We start from the raw sequence: 19,599 nt of genomic DNA on the forward strand, positions 1-19,599 counted from the left end.
CGAATTTTTGTCACGTCATTTTTCTTTTAATCATTGTCCGATTTTTACAACCCTTCTCTTTGAGCTCCCTTTGTCCCTCCTCCGTGGTTTCGCGCAACTTGTCCAAGGTTCTTTAGAGCTAGATTGCCTTGTCATCGGCGCTTTTCATTTGCACACCGTCCCTCTCGGACAGCCGTGACAGTAAAGTGGTTAGTACCTTACGTAGTGGCCGCAATTACCCAAGCTCCAATTTTTGTCACGTCATTTTTCTTTTAATCATTTTCCGATTTTAACAACCCTTCTCTTTGAGCTCTCTTTGTCCCTCCTCCGTGGTTTCGTGCTACTTGTCCAAGGTTCTTTAGAACAAGATTGCATTGTCAACGGCGCTTTCCATTTGCAGACCGTCCCTGCACACCGTCCCTGTCGGATAGCCGTGAGTGTGCTGCTCCTTAGAGAAGCGTATCGGGTGCTTTCTGATCCACCTGACTGGATCAGTGTGCTCGATGAACTGGCTGTCCTCAAAAAATTTTAAACCTTTCGTGACAGCCGAAGTCTGGTTGTTGCGAGTTTTACCATTATTGTGGATCTTTTTTGAATTGATGTGAACTCAAAACAGGCAATAAAGAAAAAAAAAAAAAGTCGGATAGCCGTGATCGTATAGTGGTTAGTACCTTGCGTTGTGGCCGCAATAACCCAGGTTCGAATCCTGGTCGCGGCACTTCATTTTATTTCATTTTCCGATTTTTAACCCTTCTCTTCGAGCTCTCTTTGTCCCTCCTCTGTGGTTTCGTGCTACTTGTCCAAGGTTCTTTAGAACTAGATTGCCTTGTCAACGGCGCTTTCCATTTGCACACCGTCCCTCTCGGGCAGCCGTGATCGTATAGGATTCCACTTCCGGCCACCGAGCGTGACGGACGTGTTATCATGAGCTCCGGTGGAGCGGTGTCAGCGGCCCGACAGGGCCGCGGAAACCGGTTTTTTGCTGGTGATGCCCAGGATTATCAAGTTGTGCTGCCGCAATTGCCAACAGGTGCGTGCGTTTTGAATACCATCTTTCTTCACGGCGATTTGACAGCCAGGCATTTTCGTGTGGAAGATTTTCGCGACACGCTGGTCCGTCTCGGAATGCTCCCTGAGGTGCTAGCTTTGGGGGCGTTCCAGATGAACCATGTGTGGGCGGTCACCTTTAACAGCCCACAAGCGACAAGAAAAATTTTGGAAGCTAGCGAGGTTCAAGTGAAAGGAAAACGGTGCCTTGTCATCGGCCCGGCTAACCAGGATGTACGGCTGAAGCTCTATTGGGTGCTTCATAACGTCCCTGACGAAGATATTCGTGTGGCACTAGCCCCATACGGCAAAGTAACTGACCTGTCTCGGGAGTGCTGGCGCGTTCAAGGTATGGCAGACAAAGGTTCCTCTACCCGCACTGTAGGCCTCAAGATAAAGCCCGGTGTGACACTGGAGGACTTGCCTCACCAAATACGCATTTCTGGAAGTACGGCACAACTAGTCGCACCGGGACGCCCGCCGTTATGTCTGAGATGCAATAGCCGAGGGCACATCAGGAGGGAGTGTAAAGTGCCTCGCTGTGCCATGTGCAAGCGATACGGCCATGAAGAAGCTATGTGCACTAGGTCGTATGCCAATGTAGCAGGTATCAGAGCGGGCAACGAAGTCCAGGCAGAACATCTCATGGACCAAGTGGAGGCAGAACAAGCAGCTGGTGGAGGGAGCGTGCCACCTACTGCAGACAAGGATGCCGCACTTGCTCCTGAAACAGAAGGACCCGTTAACGCGCAAACAAAGAGCATATCGGAAGCTTCTCCTGCGACGGAAAATGCTGTGGACGAGAATAGTGGAAATAGGAGCGAAGCTACTTGTGCATCATCTGGGAAAACTCAGGAAAGTGAAGACGTCATGATGTCAACCCTGCCTACAGAAACGAAACGACTTCACGCCGACAGCAGCAACGATGTGCACGGCAAAGGAAACGAAGCCAACGAGGAGCCACCAGTGAAAGCTCTGCCCAACCGAAGGCCGTCCTTGAGAGTAGCACCCAAAATTCCGCCCGAGCCGAGACCCGAGCGGAAACCGTCGGTGATGCCACCGACGGGATCCCCAGCCAAGTGAGTGTTGGAGCCGCCAACGAGGGTGCGATGGCTTGGGCAGGGACAGCTTCTCGCAGCGATTTAAAAAACGCCGTGTCTAAGAACTGTAGGATGCAAAAGTCTGTGCAAAGGAGAGAAAATGAGGTTTCGATCGGGGGCTCCAAAGTCGAAGGTAACACCATGCGGTTCGGGAGCTCCTTGAGAAAAAAATGGCAGTGAGCATAGGAACAAGTTTGCATGTGGCCACGCTGAATGTGCGCGGCTTGTCCACTCGGAGAAGGCAATATCAACTAAGTCGGCTTTTCATGGAAAACAACCTCGACGTCATTGCTATTCAAGAGACAAAAGTGGAAAGTGAGGAAGCAACAAATCGCATGATGGAACCTTTCAGTGCACATTATAATGTGTGCATTTCGCACGCTACTGGCACAGCGGGTGGCTGTGGCCTTTTTGTTAAGAAGTCCTTGGAAGCAACCATTGAAAGCGTTTATATTTGTGGCAGTGGCCGTCTAATAGTGTGTGACTTTGTACTGCAAAGTAATAAGTTTAGAGTCATTTGTTTATACGCTCGAAATAAGGAGGGTGAACGCAAAATGTTCTTCGAGTCAGTTGAGCGCCACCTAAACACAGATGAAATGATCATCGTAATGATGGGTGATTTTAATTGTGTGTGCCGATCCGAAGACCGAACTAGGCAGACGCCTGTTCGAGATGCGAGTTCGTTGTTTTTGAACGAGCTGGTTGACGACCGCGGACTAGAAGATCTATGGTTATTTATGTCGAATTCAACATCACAATGGTTTACCCATCACCAGCGAGGCTGCCTCGTCAGACTGGATCGAATTTATGTGTCTGCAACCGTAGTACCTGTGTGCACCGAGTATGGTGTTAAAAACGTTTCTTTCAGTGACCACAGTTTGGTCATGGTGATGCTGGGTCCGAGAAAACTGCCCAAATTCAACTGGGATCTGTGGAAATTCAACGTACAGATTCTCGATGATGAATCATTTGTTAAAAAAATTCAAAGAAAAATTGACGACTTGCTTGTTCGTAGGCAGGAAACTACAGTGAGGCATGGGAACTGTTTAAACAAGAGGCGAAAATTATTGCGATCGAAAGTGCCGGTGTAATGAGTAAAAACAAAAGGAAGAAAGAAAATGAACTGCGTACTAAGTTGGATTTTATTTAAGCGCCGAAGCATCGTCGCCAGGCCGATTCAGTAAGGAAATCAAGGAAGTAAGGAGCGAATTAGAAATAATCGACGTAGACAAATACAGGGGAGCGGTAATCCGTGCGCGCGCAGAAACTCTGTACATGGGTGAAGCTCCAACAAAACGGTCCTTATCGGACGAAAGAAGTTATGCTACGCGCAACGAAATAAGAGCGATAACGTTCGGGGACAAGGTTGTGCGAGATAACCAGGCGATACAACGCGCTTTTGTGGATTATTACTGTGAATTACTTGGTCGGGAGCAACAACTGGAAGAAGGGTTTGAAACGCAATTCTTAAGGCTCATGCCGCAAATAGAAGATGAGATGAAAGCAAGTTTGGAAGCGCCAATTACCGTTACGGAAGTAGTGTGTGCAATAGACTAATTAAACTCAGGCAAAGCGCCGGCACCTGACGGGTTCGGCGCCGAGTTTTATAAAGCGTTTAAAGACGAGTTCGCTATAGTCCTACACCACGTAATCGAAGAAGCATACATCATCATCATCATCATCATCATCATCATCATCATCATCAGCCTCATTATACCCACTGCAGGGCGAAGGCCTCTCCCATATCTCTCCACTTAACCCGGTTCTGTGCTAGCTGCATCCACTTGACCCCTGCGAACTTCTTAATCTCATCCGCCCACTTAACTTTCTGCCGCCCCCTGCTACGCTTTCCTTCCCTTGGAATCCAGTTTGTTACCCTCAGCGACCATCGGTTATCCTCTCTTCGCACTACATGTCCTGCCCATGTCCATTTCTTCTTCTTAATTTCCACTAGAATGTCGTTAACTTGAGTTATTTCTCTGACCCACTCTGCACGCTTTCTATCTCTTAATGTTACCCCTACCATTTTTCGTTCCGTAGCCCTCTGGGTTGTCCTCAACATAGGTAGAACTCTCTTGGTTAGCCTCCACGTTTCAGCCCCATAGGTGAGTACAGGCAAGATGCAACTGTTGTATACTTTCCTCTTGAGCGATACCGGTAAGCTGCTAGTCATAATCTGCGAGTGCTTGCCAAATGCGCTCCATCCCAATCTTATTCTTCTTGTTATTTCCTTTTCATGGTCCGGATCTGCGGTTACTACCTGTCCTAAGTAGATATATTCGCCTACTACTTCCAGTATTTCGCTACCTAATGTAAACTCCTGTTCCTTCCCGAGGCTGTTGAACATTACCTTAGTCTTCTGCATATTGATTTTCAAGCCTACCTTTCTACTTTTCCTGTCTAGGTCATCAATCATTATTTGCAGTTCATCTCCCGAGTTTCTTAGCAAGGCAATGTCATCAGCAAATCGCAGATTACTGAGGTATTCTCCATCTACCCTTATCCCTAACTGCTCCCATTCCAAGTCTCTGAATACTTCCTCTAAACAAGCTGTGAATAGTACTGGGGAGATTGTGTCTCCTTGCCTAACACCTTTCTTTATGGGAATTTTGTTACTTTCTTTATGCAAAACTATGGTTGCTGTGCAGCCACTATATATATCTTCCAGCACTTTCACGTACGGCTCGTCTACCCCCTGATTTCGCAATGCCTGCATCACCGCCGAGGTTTCAACTGAGTCAAATGCTTTTTCGTAATCAATGAATGCTATGTATAAGGGCTGGTTATATTCCGCGCATTTTTCTATCACCTGATTGATGGTATGGATATGATCGATAGTAGAGTACCGTTTCCGAAACCCTGCTTGATCCTTTGCTTGATTGCAGTCTAAGGTTGTCCTGATTCTATTAGCGATTACCTTAGTAAATACCTTATACGTAACAGACAGTAAGCTGATTGGTCTGTAATTTTTAAGGTCATTAGAGTCCCCTTTCTTGTGAATGAGGATAATGTTTGCATTCTTCCATGCTTCCGGTACCGTCGATGACACCAGGCACTGCGTATACAGGGTGACCAGTTTTTCTAGCACGATATCCCCCCCGTCCTTCAGCAAATCTGTAGTTATCTGATCCTCTCCAGCTGATTTCCCCCTTTTCATAGTTTCTAGTGCTTTCTTGACCTCGTCCTTCGTCACTGGTGGAACGTCTGACTGTTTTTCCCTGACGCCAATCTCATTACGGTCCTGACTACTTTGGCTACTGTAGAGATCTGTATAGAACTCCTCGGCTACTTTGACTATCTTATCCATATTCGTGATGACGTTGCCCGCCTTGTCCCTTATCGCATACATCTGGTTTTTGCCTATGCCCAATTTCTTCTTTACCGCTTTAAGGCTTCCCCCGTTCTTTACAGCATGCTCAATTTTCTCCATGTTATACTTCCTTATATCGGCCACCTTGCGCTTATTGATTAGCTTTGATATCTCGGCCAATTCGATCTGGTCTGTTGGATTGGAAGCTTTCATACTCTGCCGTTTCTTAATCAAATCTTTCGTCTCCTTAGACAGCTTACCGGTATCCTCTCTAACTATCCTACCGCCTACTTCTACCGCGCACTCAGTAATGATATCTCTGAAATTATTGTTCCTTGCCTCTAGGGTAATGTCGCCATCCTCAGTTAGAGCTGAATACCTATTCTGTAGCGAGATCCTGAACTCTTCTGCCCTCCCCCTCACCGCTAATTCGTTGATGGGTTTCTTTCTTACTAATCTATTGCGTTCCTTCTTCAGATTTAGGCTAATTCGGGACCTCACCATCCTGTGGTCACTACATCGAACTTTCCCGATTACCTCTACATCCTGCACAATGGCGGGGGTTGAACACATTATGAAGTCGATTTCATTTTTAGTCTCTCCGCTAGGACTTTTCCATGTCCATTTTCGGTTGTTCCGTTTGCTGAAGAAGGTATTCATGATTCGTAAGTTATTGCGCTCTGCAAACTCAACTAGTAACTCCCCCCTGCTATTCCTAGAACCAATGCCATAGTCACCTACTCCCTTGCCTCCTGCCTGTTTTTTCCCTACCTTGGCATTGAAGTCGCCCATTAGTACAGTATACTGCGTCTTTACTTTTCGCATTGCCGATTCTACATCTTCATAGAAGCTTTCAACTGCCTGGTCATCATAACTACATGTAGGTGCATAGGCCTGTACAACCTTCAGTTTATACCGCTTATTAAGCCTAATTACGATGCCTGCAACCCTCTCATTAATACTATAGAATTCATCTATATTACCCGCTATATACTTATTGACAAGGAAACCTACTCCTAGTTGTCGCCTCTCTGGTAAACCTCGATAACACAGTACATGCCCATCCTTCAGTACAGTATATGCCTCATTCGGCCTCCTAACCTCACTAAGCCCTAAGACATCCCATTTCATGCCCTCTAGTTCCTCTAACAGCACTCCTAAACTAGCTTCACTAGCTAGGGTTCTAGCATTAAACGTTGCCAGGGTCAGTTTCCAATGGCGGCCTGTCCAGCGGAGCCAGGCTTTCTTAGCACCCCCTGCTGCGTCACAGGTCTGACCACCGCAGTGGTCAGTTGTTCCGCAGCCGCTGGTGACTGAGGGCCGAGGTTTTATGGAGCTTATCATAGGAGGTTGTGGCCAATTACTGCACCAGGGTGGCCAACTCCTGTTCTGGTGAGGGAGTGCGTTGCCGGAGGTGTTCACCGGCATCAGGTCGCACCCCAAACCTGTATATGCAATTCCATCGACACGCGGATTTTTTTTTTTTTTGTCATCCGGTGGAGAATTGCGCGGCACCGGGATTTGAGCCCCGGTCCTCTTGCATGCGAGGTGGATGTTCTACCGCTACGCCACCGCTGCACCCCAGCATAAAGCAATTGCCTCCGTCTTTTAGGCACAGTCATATGGTGCTGTTTCCCAAATCGGACGATCCTTTACGCTGTTGTCAGTACGAGCATACCGACCGATAGCGCTGGCAAATACAGACTATAAGATCCTTGCAAAAATATTAGGCAAAAGACTCCAACGCGTAATACAGAGGGTGGTAGGGACACACCAAACGTGTGGTATTAGGGGGCGTTCTATTCAAACAAACATTCACGTGACTAGAACTATCCTAGAGTGTTGTGAAGCGTACTGTGAGAGGGTAGCAATGATACAGTTAGACTTAGAGAAAGCGTTCGATAAAGTCCCTCAAAAAATCCTGTTCAGTATCTTGCAACATGTGAACGTCGGGAAGGTACTAATAGAAGGAATTAAGTTATGCTATACTAATATGTTCACCCGCATTGTAGTCAATAAGGCATTAACCACTCCATTTCAAGTAAAATCATCTGTTAAGCAACGGTGTCCCTTGTCGCCTTTACTATTTGCCTTGTTTCTGGAGCCCTTTCGTTTAAGCATTATAACCAACAATGCTATCACCGGTTATCGATTTACCTCAAGTGAAGTTAAGCTTTTAGCATACGCGGACGACATAGCTGTATTCTGCACTGATGAGACCAGTATCACTAACGCGGTAAGTGCAGCAACGAAGTTCTGCAGGATGACGGGAAGCAGCATTAACTGGGAAAAATCTATAGGAATCTGGCATGGGGAATGGGGTCCCACGCGAGTACGGTTTGAAAACATGACATGGTCACGCTCGCCAACAAAGTATCTCGGTGTGCCCCTACAACACTATAAAGACACCTCGGAATATTGGAAACTGGAAGCAGAGCAGCTCAAAGAAAAAACGCGGAAGTTTGGTGGGCGGGACCTATCCATCTTCGCGAGGTCAACTGTTTGTAACCTGTTTCTCGTAGCGAGAATTTGGTATGTTCTGCAAGTCATGTGTGCTTCGAGAGGAAGCATACAAAAGCTACATAGGGTGTTCGCAATATTTATATGGAGGTCGACATGGGAGCGCACAAGCCGGACGAACCTTTTTCGTAGAGTAAAAGGGGGCGGAATGGGTTTAGCTCACCTGTTCTTTAAACAAGTGGTTTCGAGGTTTCTGTTCGTGCGAAACCAAGTGGATGCTTTTTTAAGGACTGTGATGCAAACCCGATTGTGTGATCATGTGCAATCTTTTGTTGTGTCTTCAACTCGTGCTAAGGGATCAAGTGTGCGCGGATTTCTTCGAGAGGTTATTGGGTCCTTTCAATTTCTCCAAGCACGATTTTCAGTAAAATACCTGGGTGACGTAACCCGAAGGCAATTGTACAAGGATGTTGTTAATGTATGCATGCCACAGCCAATGTATCGCTTGATGTATCCAAAAGGTGAAGGTAAAGATGTATTGAGGAGAGTAAAGCGGATGCCAGTTCGACCTTCAGAAAAAAGCTTCTTTTTTCAAGTAAACACTGCAACTCTACCAGTGAAACCATGGCTCGAGCAGAAAGGTATTTTTGTTCCGTGGACAGTAAACTGTTTCCATTGTAGAAGACCAGAGATAATTGATCATATTTTTCTTGAGTGTTCTGATGCTGTTTTTCTGTGGGACATACTACAACGGACTTTAAAAAAGGACTTACCACTAATACCATATGGCATCCGCTTTCTCCCTACATCAAACGATGGAGGGGTGCCGCATGATATGATAATGGTACTATGCATGCACGGCATATGGCGCACTCGTATGGCGGTACATAGCGCAGATCTAAACCCCAGGCCCGCCAGAGAGTACTTTATGGAAAGTGTACTGTACATTCGTGAAGTACGTAAATCGTGCCCAGACCCACCAGAATGGTTACCGGTGTTAGATGACCTCGTTAACTTAAGCGTTTTTAAACACATGTGCTAGTCAAAGGTTGGCAAGCGCTTTTAATTACGATTGTGTGTATATGTAAACATGTATTGGCCGCAGATCAGGCAATAAAGAAAAAAAAAATCTCGGACAGCCGTGATCGTATAGTGGTTAGAACCTTGCGTTGTGGCCGCAATAACCCAGGTTCGAGTCCCGGTCACGGCATTTTATTTTACTTCATTTTCCGATTTTTACAACCCTTCTCTTCGCTCTCTTTGTCCCTCTTCTGTGGTTTCGTGCTACTTGTCCAAGCTTCTTTAGAACTAGATATCCTTGTCAACGGCGCTTCCATATGCACACTGTCCCTCTCGGACAGCCGTGATCGTATAGTGGTTAGTACAACGAAACAAGACGCGCCTTCCATGACGGTTTTAAAGAAGAATAAGGTGACGGTCTCTAATGAACAGAATGAAACTCTGCATGTCTTGAACGTTCCATCCCAGGACCATGGAAGCGCGTCAAAGGAAGCGTCAGAAGACGTAATCAAATTTTCTGATGCCGAGGACCATCTCAGTACTGAGCCTTCCTGTACTGATGCCATGGAGGTTGGGCCGGAGACAGCAGCCTTAATTGCCGCAAAACGTCCGCACGAGGAAAGCGTCGAGGAGACTCAGCTACCAGGCGGTGTTTGTGGTGAGCCGCCTCCGAAAACTGCGGGCATCCGAAGAGCAACATTGCGACCGAAGCCGAACTTCTCGGCCGACACGCGGCAGGCGGGGAAACCGCCTCCGTAGTTTTGTGGTGTCCTGAACGATTTGTGGGTCGGCTGAATAACCAGGAACATTCTGCAACCAAGAGGGGCGTGTGTGAAAAAAAAAATGAAAGACGGTGATTGGACTTCATTTGAATGCAGCCCGATGTTCTGCTGGGAGGACATTACATGCACAAATACGCCGCTGTTCTTCGGAAGCGGAGGCCACGCAACCATGAAGATAGGCACCATGCTGGTACGGGCGTCACTTTCTAATTAATGACTCTTAAGCTTAATTTGCCGTTACACGTAGCTACTTTGAATGTCAGAGGGCTGCGAGCGAGAAGGCGACAATGCCAGCTCAGTCGCCTCCTTTTGGATAATGATATAGATATAGCAGCTGTGCAAGAGTCAAAGATGGAGAGCCAAGAAAGCACTGACCGTATGGTGGCTTCTTTTCAAGCAAACTTTTATGTGTGTGTATGCCATTCTGTTGGTGTATCGGGTGAATGCCTTTTATTTATACGTAACACGCTGGGAGTAAGCGTAGAGTCCGTTTTTGCCTGTCCAAGTGGTCGGCTTTTGGTTACTGATTTTACCTACTGTAATTTAGGCTGGCGTGTTGTGTGTGTGTATGCTCCCAATTCAAAATGCGAACGTGAATCGTTTTTTGAGTCTATTGAATTGTGGCTGAAGACTGACAAAATCTTGCTTGTACTTGGTGACTAGAACTGTGTGTGCTCAGCTGTGGACCGAGCGGCGAAGTGTAAACCTCGACCAGACAGAAGCTCCGACCTGTTGAATGCACTTGTGCATGAGTATGGCCTTGAGGATTTTGGAAGTGTGTTCTCCACTGGAAACCAGCCAGAGTTCACGCACTTTCAGCGAGATAGCCATGCTAGATTGGACAGGGTGTATGCCTCGGTTGATCTTGTTTCCCTATGTACTGCATATGACGTCAAGCCTGTGTCTTTCAGTGATCATTGTCTCGTGAGTGCAGTGTTTGGTAGGAAAGGAAAGATATCGGGCTTTAACTGGCACCTATGGAAACTGAATGCCAAGCTTCTCGCCGATGAAGAGTTCCTTATGGAAGTTAAGACCGAGTTTGAAAATCGTCTTGCTATGCGACCAGTAAGTTTTGCAGCGGAATGAGACAGCTTCAAAGAGTGGGTCAAATTGAAATCCATAGAAAAGAGCAGTAAGGTGCGGCATAAAGAGAAAGAAAAAGAACTGAATGAACAACTCCAGTTTCTTTTGAGCATGGAAAGTTCAGTGCCATGGCATTTCGCCAGTAAAATACGAGAGATAAAAAATGAGTTGGAAACAATCGACAGTGAAAGATAGACAGCGGCTGTTATACGTGCAAGGGCTGAAAAACTTTGGGCTGGAGAAGTACCGACAAAACGAGCGCTAGCAGACGAGAAGAGATACGCCTGCCAAAAAGAAATAAGGAGTATAAGATATGCCGGCCATATCACTGAAGATGCTAAAGATATTCAGCGTGCGGTAACAGAGCACTACGAAGAACTGCTTAGCGCTAAGCTTGAGACTGTAGGCGGCTTTCGAACAGATTTTCTAAGACTGATGCCTGCACTGGATGACGAAAGTAAAGCGCGCCTAGAAACACCGGTAACGTTGCAGGAGATACTATCTGCAATAGATGACCAGACACCTGGGAAGGCCCCTGGGCCGGATGGTCTAAGCGCCGCATTCTTTAAAACTTTTAAGCAGTATGCGGCTCAGTTTATGCTCTGTGTAATCACTAAAGCTTATGAACGTAATACTGTTCCATTGTCTTTCTCTACATCGCACATTGTTCTAATACCCAAGACAGATGATCCGGAGAAACGACAGTTGGTGGGGTCATATCGACCGATAAGCCTCACCAATGTTGACTATAAGGTGTACATGAAGCTTTTAGCAAAAAGACTGCAAAGCGTAATAAAAACATTGGTTGGGCCTCATCAAACGTGCGGCATCAAGGGTCGATCCATTGCCACGAATATACATGTCGCAAGAACCGTATTAGAATGCGTTGATGCACTCGGTGGTCAGATAGCCATGATGCGATTAGATTTGGCGAAAGCCTTTGACCGTGTTTCTCACGAAATTCTTCTTTCCATTTTGGAGCATTCTAACCTTGGTGACGTCATAGTGGAAGGTGTTAAAATGGCTTATGCGAACTGCACGACCCGTATTATTGTGAATGGTGAACTGACTGAGAGCATCGCAGTACGGTCATCAGTAAGGCAGGGCTGCCCGCTCTCACCCCTTCTTTTTGCACTGTATTTAGAGCCACTTTGCTTGGCTATCATTGATAGGGATCGCATTTTAGCATTCAAGCTGCAATCAGCACACGTGAAAATGCTAGCATACGCTGATGACATTGCAGTCTTTTGTGCAACTAGAAAGAGCATCTGTGAAGTCACTGGTGTCGTCCAAACATTTTGTGATCAAACCGGATGCAAGATCAATTGGGAGAAAAGCTCTGGGTTTTGGCAGGGTGATTGGGACGTGACACCTGATTTCTTCTGTAAGCTGCGATGGTCTGCTCTCCCAATACGACATCTAGGCGTGCCTTTAGATTGTTATCGAGATCCCAACGTGCACTGGATGGAAGCAACATCCAGAGCGAAAGAAAAAGCGGATGCGTGGCAAGGAAGGCAACTCTCAATGTTTTCGCGCGCTTCTATTTGCAATGTTTTTCTTATTTCGAGGCTGTGGTACGTCATAAATGTGTTGTGTATCTCACGAACCTCAATTCAGAAAATGCACTGCGTTTTTGCTGTTTTTATTTGGGCATCCACATGGGAAAAAACCGCCCGGACGAATTTGTTTATTTCTGTTAAAAGGGGCGGGCTTGGCCTTGACCATTTGTTCTTGCGTCAAGTGGTTTCGCGATTTATATTCCTGCGTGATCAAAAAGATACCTTTCTAAGAACTGTGATGCAAGTGCGATTGCAGAGGCTGCTCCATGAATGGATTGTGTGATGAGAAAGCATGCCTGGTACTGTGACTGGCTACCTGCGCGAAGTTGTTTTTTCGTGCAAGTTGCTGGAAGTGCGGTTTTCATTTGATTACCTTTTCAAAGTTCCCAGAAAAAAACTGTATAAAGATCTCATTGACGTGATGCTGCCGGTGCCTTTTTACCGGGCATTAGACTGTGGAGGCCCAGGGCGGGACGTTTTGAAAAGAGTCAAGAAGATGCCGGTAAGCCACCTGCTAAAACGTTCCTTTTCAAACTTCACTCTAATACGCTCCCTGTTAAAACCTGGCTGAATAAAAAAGGTATCTTCGCCCGATGGACAACAAATTGCCTGTTGTGCAAAAAACCGGAGACAATTGAGCACGTCTTCTTACAGTGTTGGGATGCTGTCTTTCTATGGGACGTCCTCCAAAGGACAATTAAAAAGGAACTTCCCCTAACTCCGTACGGTATCAGATTCCTACCAGTGCAGAACGATGATGCACCTTATAATTTAATTATGCTTCTTGGCCTCCATAGTTTGTGGAAAACACGAATGCAGGTGCGACATGCAGATATAGAGCCACGATCTGAGCGTGACAACTTTATTGAAAGTGCGGTGTATATACGCGACACTTTCAGGATGCAGCAGGATCCACCACAATGGCAATGTCTGTTTGATGAGTTGGTGCACCTGAAAAGATTTTAGCCGCGTACGGGTTAGCTCAAATGTAGTTGACGTGTTTTATCATGTGTATTTTGTTTTGTGTTTCACGGCAATAAAGAAAAAAAAATCTCGGACAGCCGTGATCGTATAGTGGTTAGTACCTTGCGTTGTGGCCGCAATAACCCAGGTTCGAATCCTGATCACGGCATTTTATTTTACTTCATTTTTCGATTTTTACAACCCTTCTCTTAGCTCTCTTTGTCCTTCCTCTGTGGTTTCGTGTTCCTTGTCCAAGGTTCTTTAGAACTAGATTACCTTGTCAACGGCGCTTTCCATTTGCGCACCGTCCCTCACGGACAGCCGTCCTCCGGCCACCGAGTATAACGGACGTGATTATCATGGGCTCCCAAGGAGCGGATTCAGCGGCCCAGCTGGGCCGTGGTATCAGGAGCACGGAAATTCCTACCAAGGGTTTTGAACTGGTTCTACCGCATCTGCCTACAGGTTCGAGTGTTTTGCGCACTGTTTTTTGCATGGCGACATAAAAGCCAGGCCGTACCGGGTGGAGCACTTTAGAGACTCCCTCGCTCGTCTTTCACTGCTGCCAGAAGTGGTTGCCCTCGGGGCATATCAAATGAATCACGTGTGGGCGGTAACGTTTAAAGGTGAAGAGGCGAAAGCGAAGATTTTGCAAGCCCAAGCTATTGAAGTGAAGGAACACAGCTGCGTAGTCATTGACCCCTGTAACCGAGGCATCAGGTTGAAGCTTTCCTGGCTGCTTCACGGCGTGCAAGACGATGATGTGCGAGCGGCGTTGGCGGCTTTTGGAAAAGTGACTGAAATTTCAAGAGACAAGTGGAAAGTGCAAGGGTGTGTCGACAAGGCTTCAACGACACGAACGGTCACGCTGAAGCTAAACGTGGGCGCGACCATTGAGGACCTGCCGCATCAGCTTCGGGTCGCCGAGGACGTCGCACTCGTCCACGTCCAAGGCAGAGCCCCGCTTTGCCTCCGGTGTCGCAGGAAAGGTCATATACGGCGTGATTGTCGTGTGCCGCGCTGCGGGCTGTGTCGTCGCTTCGGCCATGACGAGTCACAGTGTGTGCGCACGTATGCCAACGTTGCAGGCCCCGTGCCGAGTGAAGTGGCAGGCGAGCACTTGATGGACGCAGTGGACGCCGAGGAAGCGAGCAGTGGAATCACTGAGGAGGCAGAACAGAAGGAGCAATCCTCTGAGAAGACCCCTGACCTCAAAGAACACTGTGAGTCAGATTTGATAGCTCCGTTGTCGAATGTTGCTGGGACAGAGACACCCTCGAACGAAAACGGCAATACCAGTGCTGCAAGCCCAGCTTCGGCTACGCAACACAATGAAGAACAGGGAGACACTGAAGCCGAGATGCCAGCTGCTTCTACCTTGCCTGTGAAGCGTGTGCACGAAGACAGTGTCAACGAGGGATCAACCCAAGGAGGAGCGGAAAACGGACAGCCTCCACTGAAGGCGGCCCCCCTTTGCCGGTCGTCCTTCAAGCCAAGGCCAAACGTGCCTCCAGACCGGAGAACTGTGTCATCTGTGCCTCCGCCATAGCGGGGGTGCCCTTTTCTGTCGAGACGTCACAAGCCCGGTCCATGATCGGGAGCATCGCTTGGAACGACGGACAGACTCGCAAAAAAGGAAGAATGGTCATCCCATGCAACAGTTAAACCGCAATGCTGTCTATCTGCAGAAGAGATGTGAGTGAAATGTTTCGCGATTTATAATTTCTTGAGATGGCGACCTATTTATCCACTAGCTTGCGCGTAGCCACGCTATATGTGAGAGGGCTGTCAACGCGTCGAAGACAACAGCAGCTGAACCGCCTTCGGCTGGAAAATGAAATTGATGTGCTAGCAGTTCAAGAGAGCAAAATGGAAAGCGAACAACAAGCAGATAAAATGGCTGAAATATATCGTTCTAGATATAGTGTTTGCGTTTGTCATGGGGTTGGAAGATCGGGGGGATGTGTCATTTTCATTCGAAATTGCATAGAGTGCGTACAGTCTGTGTTCTCGTGTGAGAGTGGTCGGCTTTTGATATGTGATTTCAGTTTTTCTGGATTGGACTGGAGAGTGATCTGTGTTTATGCGCCTTCTAGAACGTCTGAGCGCGAAGAGTTTTCTCACTATATGAAATCCTTCCTAATACATGAGAGGCGTGTTCTCCTGCTTGGAGACTTCAATTGTGTCTGTAGACCGGAGGATAGAACAACAGACCGTGTCCTTCGTGACAAGAGCGCAGAGTTACTTATTGACATTGTTAATGAGGCAGAGCTTGAAGATGCTGGCTGTATACTGACGCATGAAGGCCAAGCAATGTTCACGCACTTTCAAGGTAGCTGTCATGCAAGGTTGGACCGAATATGTGTTCCTATTGATTGTGTACCCTTGTGCTCGGAATATCAAACACTTCCATGGGCTTTAGTGACCACTCCCTCGTAATGATTACTCTAGGCATGAAAAGTAAGGCAACAGAGTTCAATTGGGAGCTATGGAAATTTAATGAAAAGCTGCTTCTGGATGAAGAGTTTACCACTAAAGTGAAAGAATATATTACGCGTATGTTGCAAAATGACTAATTTTCTACAAGCACGGGAGCAGTTTAAGTGCGATATAAAGATAGCTGCTATTGACCGAGCATGCACTCTCCGACGTAAAGAAAGAGAACAAGAAAAAGAACTTCGAAGCACACTTGAATACATGCTTAGCATGGAGAGCGTTAAGCCTGGCTTGTTCGCACAAGATATAAAAAAGATAAAAACCAAACTTGAGGTGATAGACGAAGAGAAGTATCGCGGTGCGGTGATAAGGGCACGCAGCGAAAAATTGTGGCTCTGAGAGACGCCCACTAAAAGGGCACTTAGTGATGAAAAACGGTACGCAGTGTCAAAAGAGATAAAAGAAATCTGCTATCAGAACGTAGTTACCTCGGAAAAGAAAACGATTGAACGGGCGTTTGTAGAATTTTACAGGGAATTGTTTAGCCTCAAAACACCGGACATTGAACGCTTCAGAAAAGACTCTCTGTCGCTGATGCCAAGAGTGGAAGACGAAGTTGCGCAGACACTTGAAGCAAGTATTACTTCCGAGGAAATTGAGGCCGTTATCAGGGAATTAAATTCCAATAAGTCACCCGGACCAGATGGTCTTGGTGCTGCCGTATATAAGTCCTTTCCAATTGAAATGGCTGTTTTACTGGAAAGAGTTGTTAGTGAATGCTACGAAAAGAACGTACCTCCTCCGTCTTTTCGAATGTCACACATTGTACTAATCCCGAAAACAGATGACCATGTTAAGCTTTAGTCTGTAGCGTCTTACCGTCCCATAAGTCTTACGAATGTTGACTATAAAATTTACAGGAAAGTATTAGGGCGACGACTGCAACGTGTAATTACTTCTCTTGTAGGCCCACATCAGACATGCGGTATAAAAGGAAGGACCATTTTTACTAACATACACGCAGCAAGGAGTGTACTCGAATGTTGTGACGCGATGCATGACCACGTAGCCATGATGCAATTAGACCTCCACAAAGCATTTGATAAAGTGGTACATGAAATTTTGTTCTATGTTTTAGAGTATGTCAATGCTGGTTCCGTGATTACAAAGAGCGTGAAAATGGTTTACGAGTGCTGTTCAGCGAGACTGATCCTGAATAAGCATTTAACCGATCGTATACCTGTTCAGTCGTCAGTAAGGCAGGGCTGTCCTCTGTCTCCCCTTTTGTTTGCGCTTTATCTGGAGCCTTTCTGTCTAAGATTGCTTACAAGGCCAAACATACGCGGTTATAGATTTTTTCAAAGTGAAGTTCGGGTTTTGGCATACGCGGACGATATTGCGGTTTTTTGTACTGACCATGAGAGCGTGCAGGAAGTTGTAAAAGAAGCCACTGCTTTTTGCACTGCAAGTGGAAGTGAAATTAGTTGGGCGAAGTGTTTAAGATTTTGGCACCAAACTGGCAATACGCGCCTGAACTGTTCTCCAGTATGCAGTGGACAATAACGCCAGGCAGTTACCTTGGTGTGTCACTAAAGCATTACCGTGAAAGCAAGGAATGTTGGGCCGGTGAAGTTGAGCAAGTGAAAACCCAAACAAACAAATGGGGAAGACATAACTTTTCTATGTTCGCAAGAGCTACCGTTTGCAATATGTTCCTAGTTGCAAAAACTTTTTACATGCTGCAAGTGTTATCTATGTCAAGAATCTCTGTTCAAAAACTGCATAGGGTATTTGCCACGTTTGTGTGGGCTTCAACATGGGAGCGTACCAGTCGATGTAATTTGTTTCATACGTTGCATAATGGTGGACTGGGATTGTCACATTTATACTTAAAGCAGATTGTAACCAGGTTCTTTTTTTTGCGCGAACAAAGCGATGTTTTTCTTATAACGGTAATCCAAGTGCGATTGCGTGATTCACTGCCGGAATATGTAGTTTCGACTATGTCTACAGGGACAATGGCTCCAAGTCCTTTTCTTCGCGAAGTTGTCGCGTCCTTCGAAATAGTGAAGGCGAGATTTTCGAATGAGTATATGTGTACTGTTACGCGAAAACGGCTGTACAAAGATTTATTGGAAACCTTTTTACCTGTGCCTCTTTATCGCGCTGTCTATGCTTTGGGTCCGGAGCGGGACGTGTTGAAAAGAGTGAAAAGAATGCCCATCAGATCGTCCGCTAAATCTTTTTTTCAATTGCGTACCGACACTCTTCCGGTGAAGCCATGGCTCGATAAGCGATAAGATAAGACCATGGCTTTTTGTGCCTTGGTCTGCTGACTGTTTAATTTGCAAAAAGCTGGAATCCATAGAGCATATTTCAAGCAACGCCCTCACCTCAAGCACGCCCTCACATCAGATCCTGTTCTTGGCCACTTCAGTGACAGCGCTCCAACTATCCTGCAAGCCGATGCCAGTGGTCACGGTCTTGGCGCTGTACTTCTGCAGCGTGATGCAACGTCGCGTGAGAAAGTGATTGCCTTTGCCAGTCGGACTCTCACTCCAGCTGAGAAAAACTACACCATTACCGAACAGGAGTGTCTTGCTGTCGTCTGGGCTGTCCAAAAATTTCGCCCTTACCTATACGGTCGGCACTTCACAGTTGTGACCGACCACCATGCTCTTTGCTGGTTGTCTTCACTCAAAAATTTGACAGGCCGACTTGGCCGCTGGATTCTACACTGCAAGAATACCATTTCGACGTCACTTATAAATCTGGTAGCCAACACCAAGACGCCGACGCTCTCTCTCGCTGTCCCCTTTCGGAATCCGCTAGCTGCTTTTCTTCACAATTCATTTCCACCTCTGACCAGAGCCGACCATCTCTTTGCCCGACGTATATCACAACCGTTTGTTTTGACGACTCTGAGAACAAGCACGCTCTCCGCTCACAGCAATTAGCCGATGCCTACTGCCGTCCTATCATCGACCGCCTTATCGGCGCTTCGGACCCGCCCAATGCTAGGCTTCGCCGACAGCTTCGCAATTTCAAGCTCGAAGATGGCATCCTACTCCGCTACGTGTATTGCCCTGATGGAAGTCGCTGGATCCCAGTCGCGCCGCGTGTGCTTCGCCCACGTATACTGGCGGCTCTCCACGATGACGCTACTGCAGGTCACCTTGGTTTTGACAAAACCTACGACCGCGTGAGAAAACGATTCTTTTGGCCTGGCTTATCTTCCACCGTTGCCAAATACGTCGCATCCTGCCCTCTGTGCCAACGTCGCAAACGGCTGACTTCTTCGTCCGATGGCCTTCTTCAACCTCTTCCTTGTCCCACCACGCCATTCGACGTAGTCGGCATCGACTTATATGGTCCCCTACCTCTCTCCTATGGGGGTAACCATTGGATTATAACAGCTGTCGACCACCTCACACGTTACGCTGAGACAGCACCTGTACCGACTGGTTCCGCTGAAGAAGTAGCAAATTTCTTTTTGCGATCAATTGTATTACGACATGGCGCTCCTCGGGTGCTCCTAAGTGACCGCGGTACAGCCTTCTTATCGAAAGTCGTTGCCGAAGTTCTTCACGCCTCATCCACCCTTCATAAGACAACCTCAAGCTACCATCCCCAGACTAACGGTCTGACTGAGCGATTTCATCGCACCTTGTCGGACATGATAGCAATGTACATCACACCAGATCATCGAAATTGGGACACTATTCTACCATTCCTCACATTCGCCTATAATACAGCAGTACAGCGAACTACCGGTTGCTCTCCATTTTTCCTGGTTTATGGCCGTCCTCCCACTACAATTTTTGACGCTTCCTTCTTCTGTACGCCCGACTACTCCACAT

The 19,599-nt window shown here is 46.9% G+C and overlaps 1 protein-coding gene and 1 non-coding gene across 2 annotated transcripts; both read left to right on the top strand.

The window, feature by feature from the left end:
* Positions 1 to 625: 625 nt before the first annotated feature.
* TRNAH-GUG (transfer RNA histidin (anticodon GUG)) lies at positions 626 to 697 on the top strand. Its single transcript has one exon. It is a non-coding gene; the product is annotated as a tRNA-His (tRNA).
* A 206-nt stretch (positions 698 to 903) lies between these two features.
* On the top strand, positions 904 to 2,405 carry LOC146202467 (uncharacterized). Its single transcript, XM_084584705.1, has one exon. It carries the CDS (start codon positions 904 to 906, stop codon positions 2,107 to 2,109), a length of 1,206 nt encoding a protein of 401 aa, XP_084440831.1. The 3' UTR covers positions 2,110 to 2,405.
* The last annotated feature ends 17,194 nt before the right edge of the window (positions 2,406 to 19,599 follow it).

The sequence above is a fragment of the Amblyomma maculatum genome, chromosome 1 (assembly GCF_055883805.1).
Source record: "Amblyomma maculatum isolate TAMU_Amacu chromosome 1, ASM5588380v1, whole genome shotgun sequence".
Classification (NCBI taxonomy): domain Eukaryota; kingdom Metazoa; phylum Arthropoda; class Arachnida; order Ixodida; family Ixodidae; genus Amblyomma; species Amblyomma maculatum.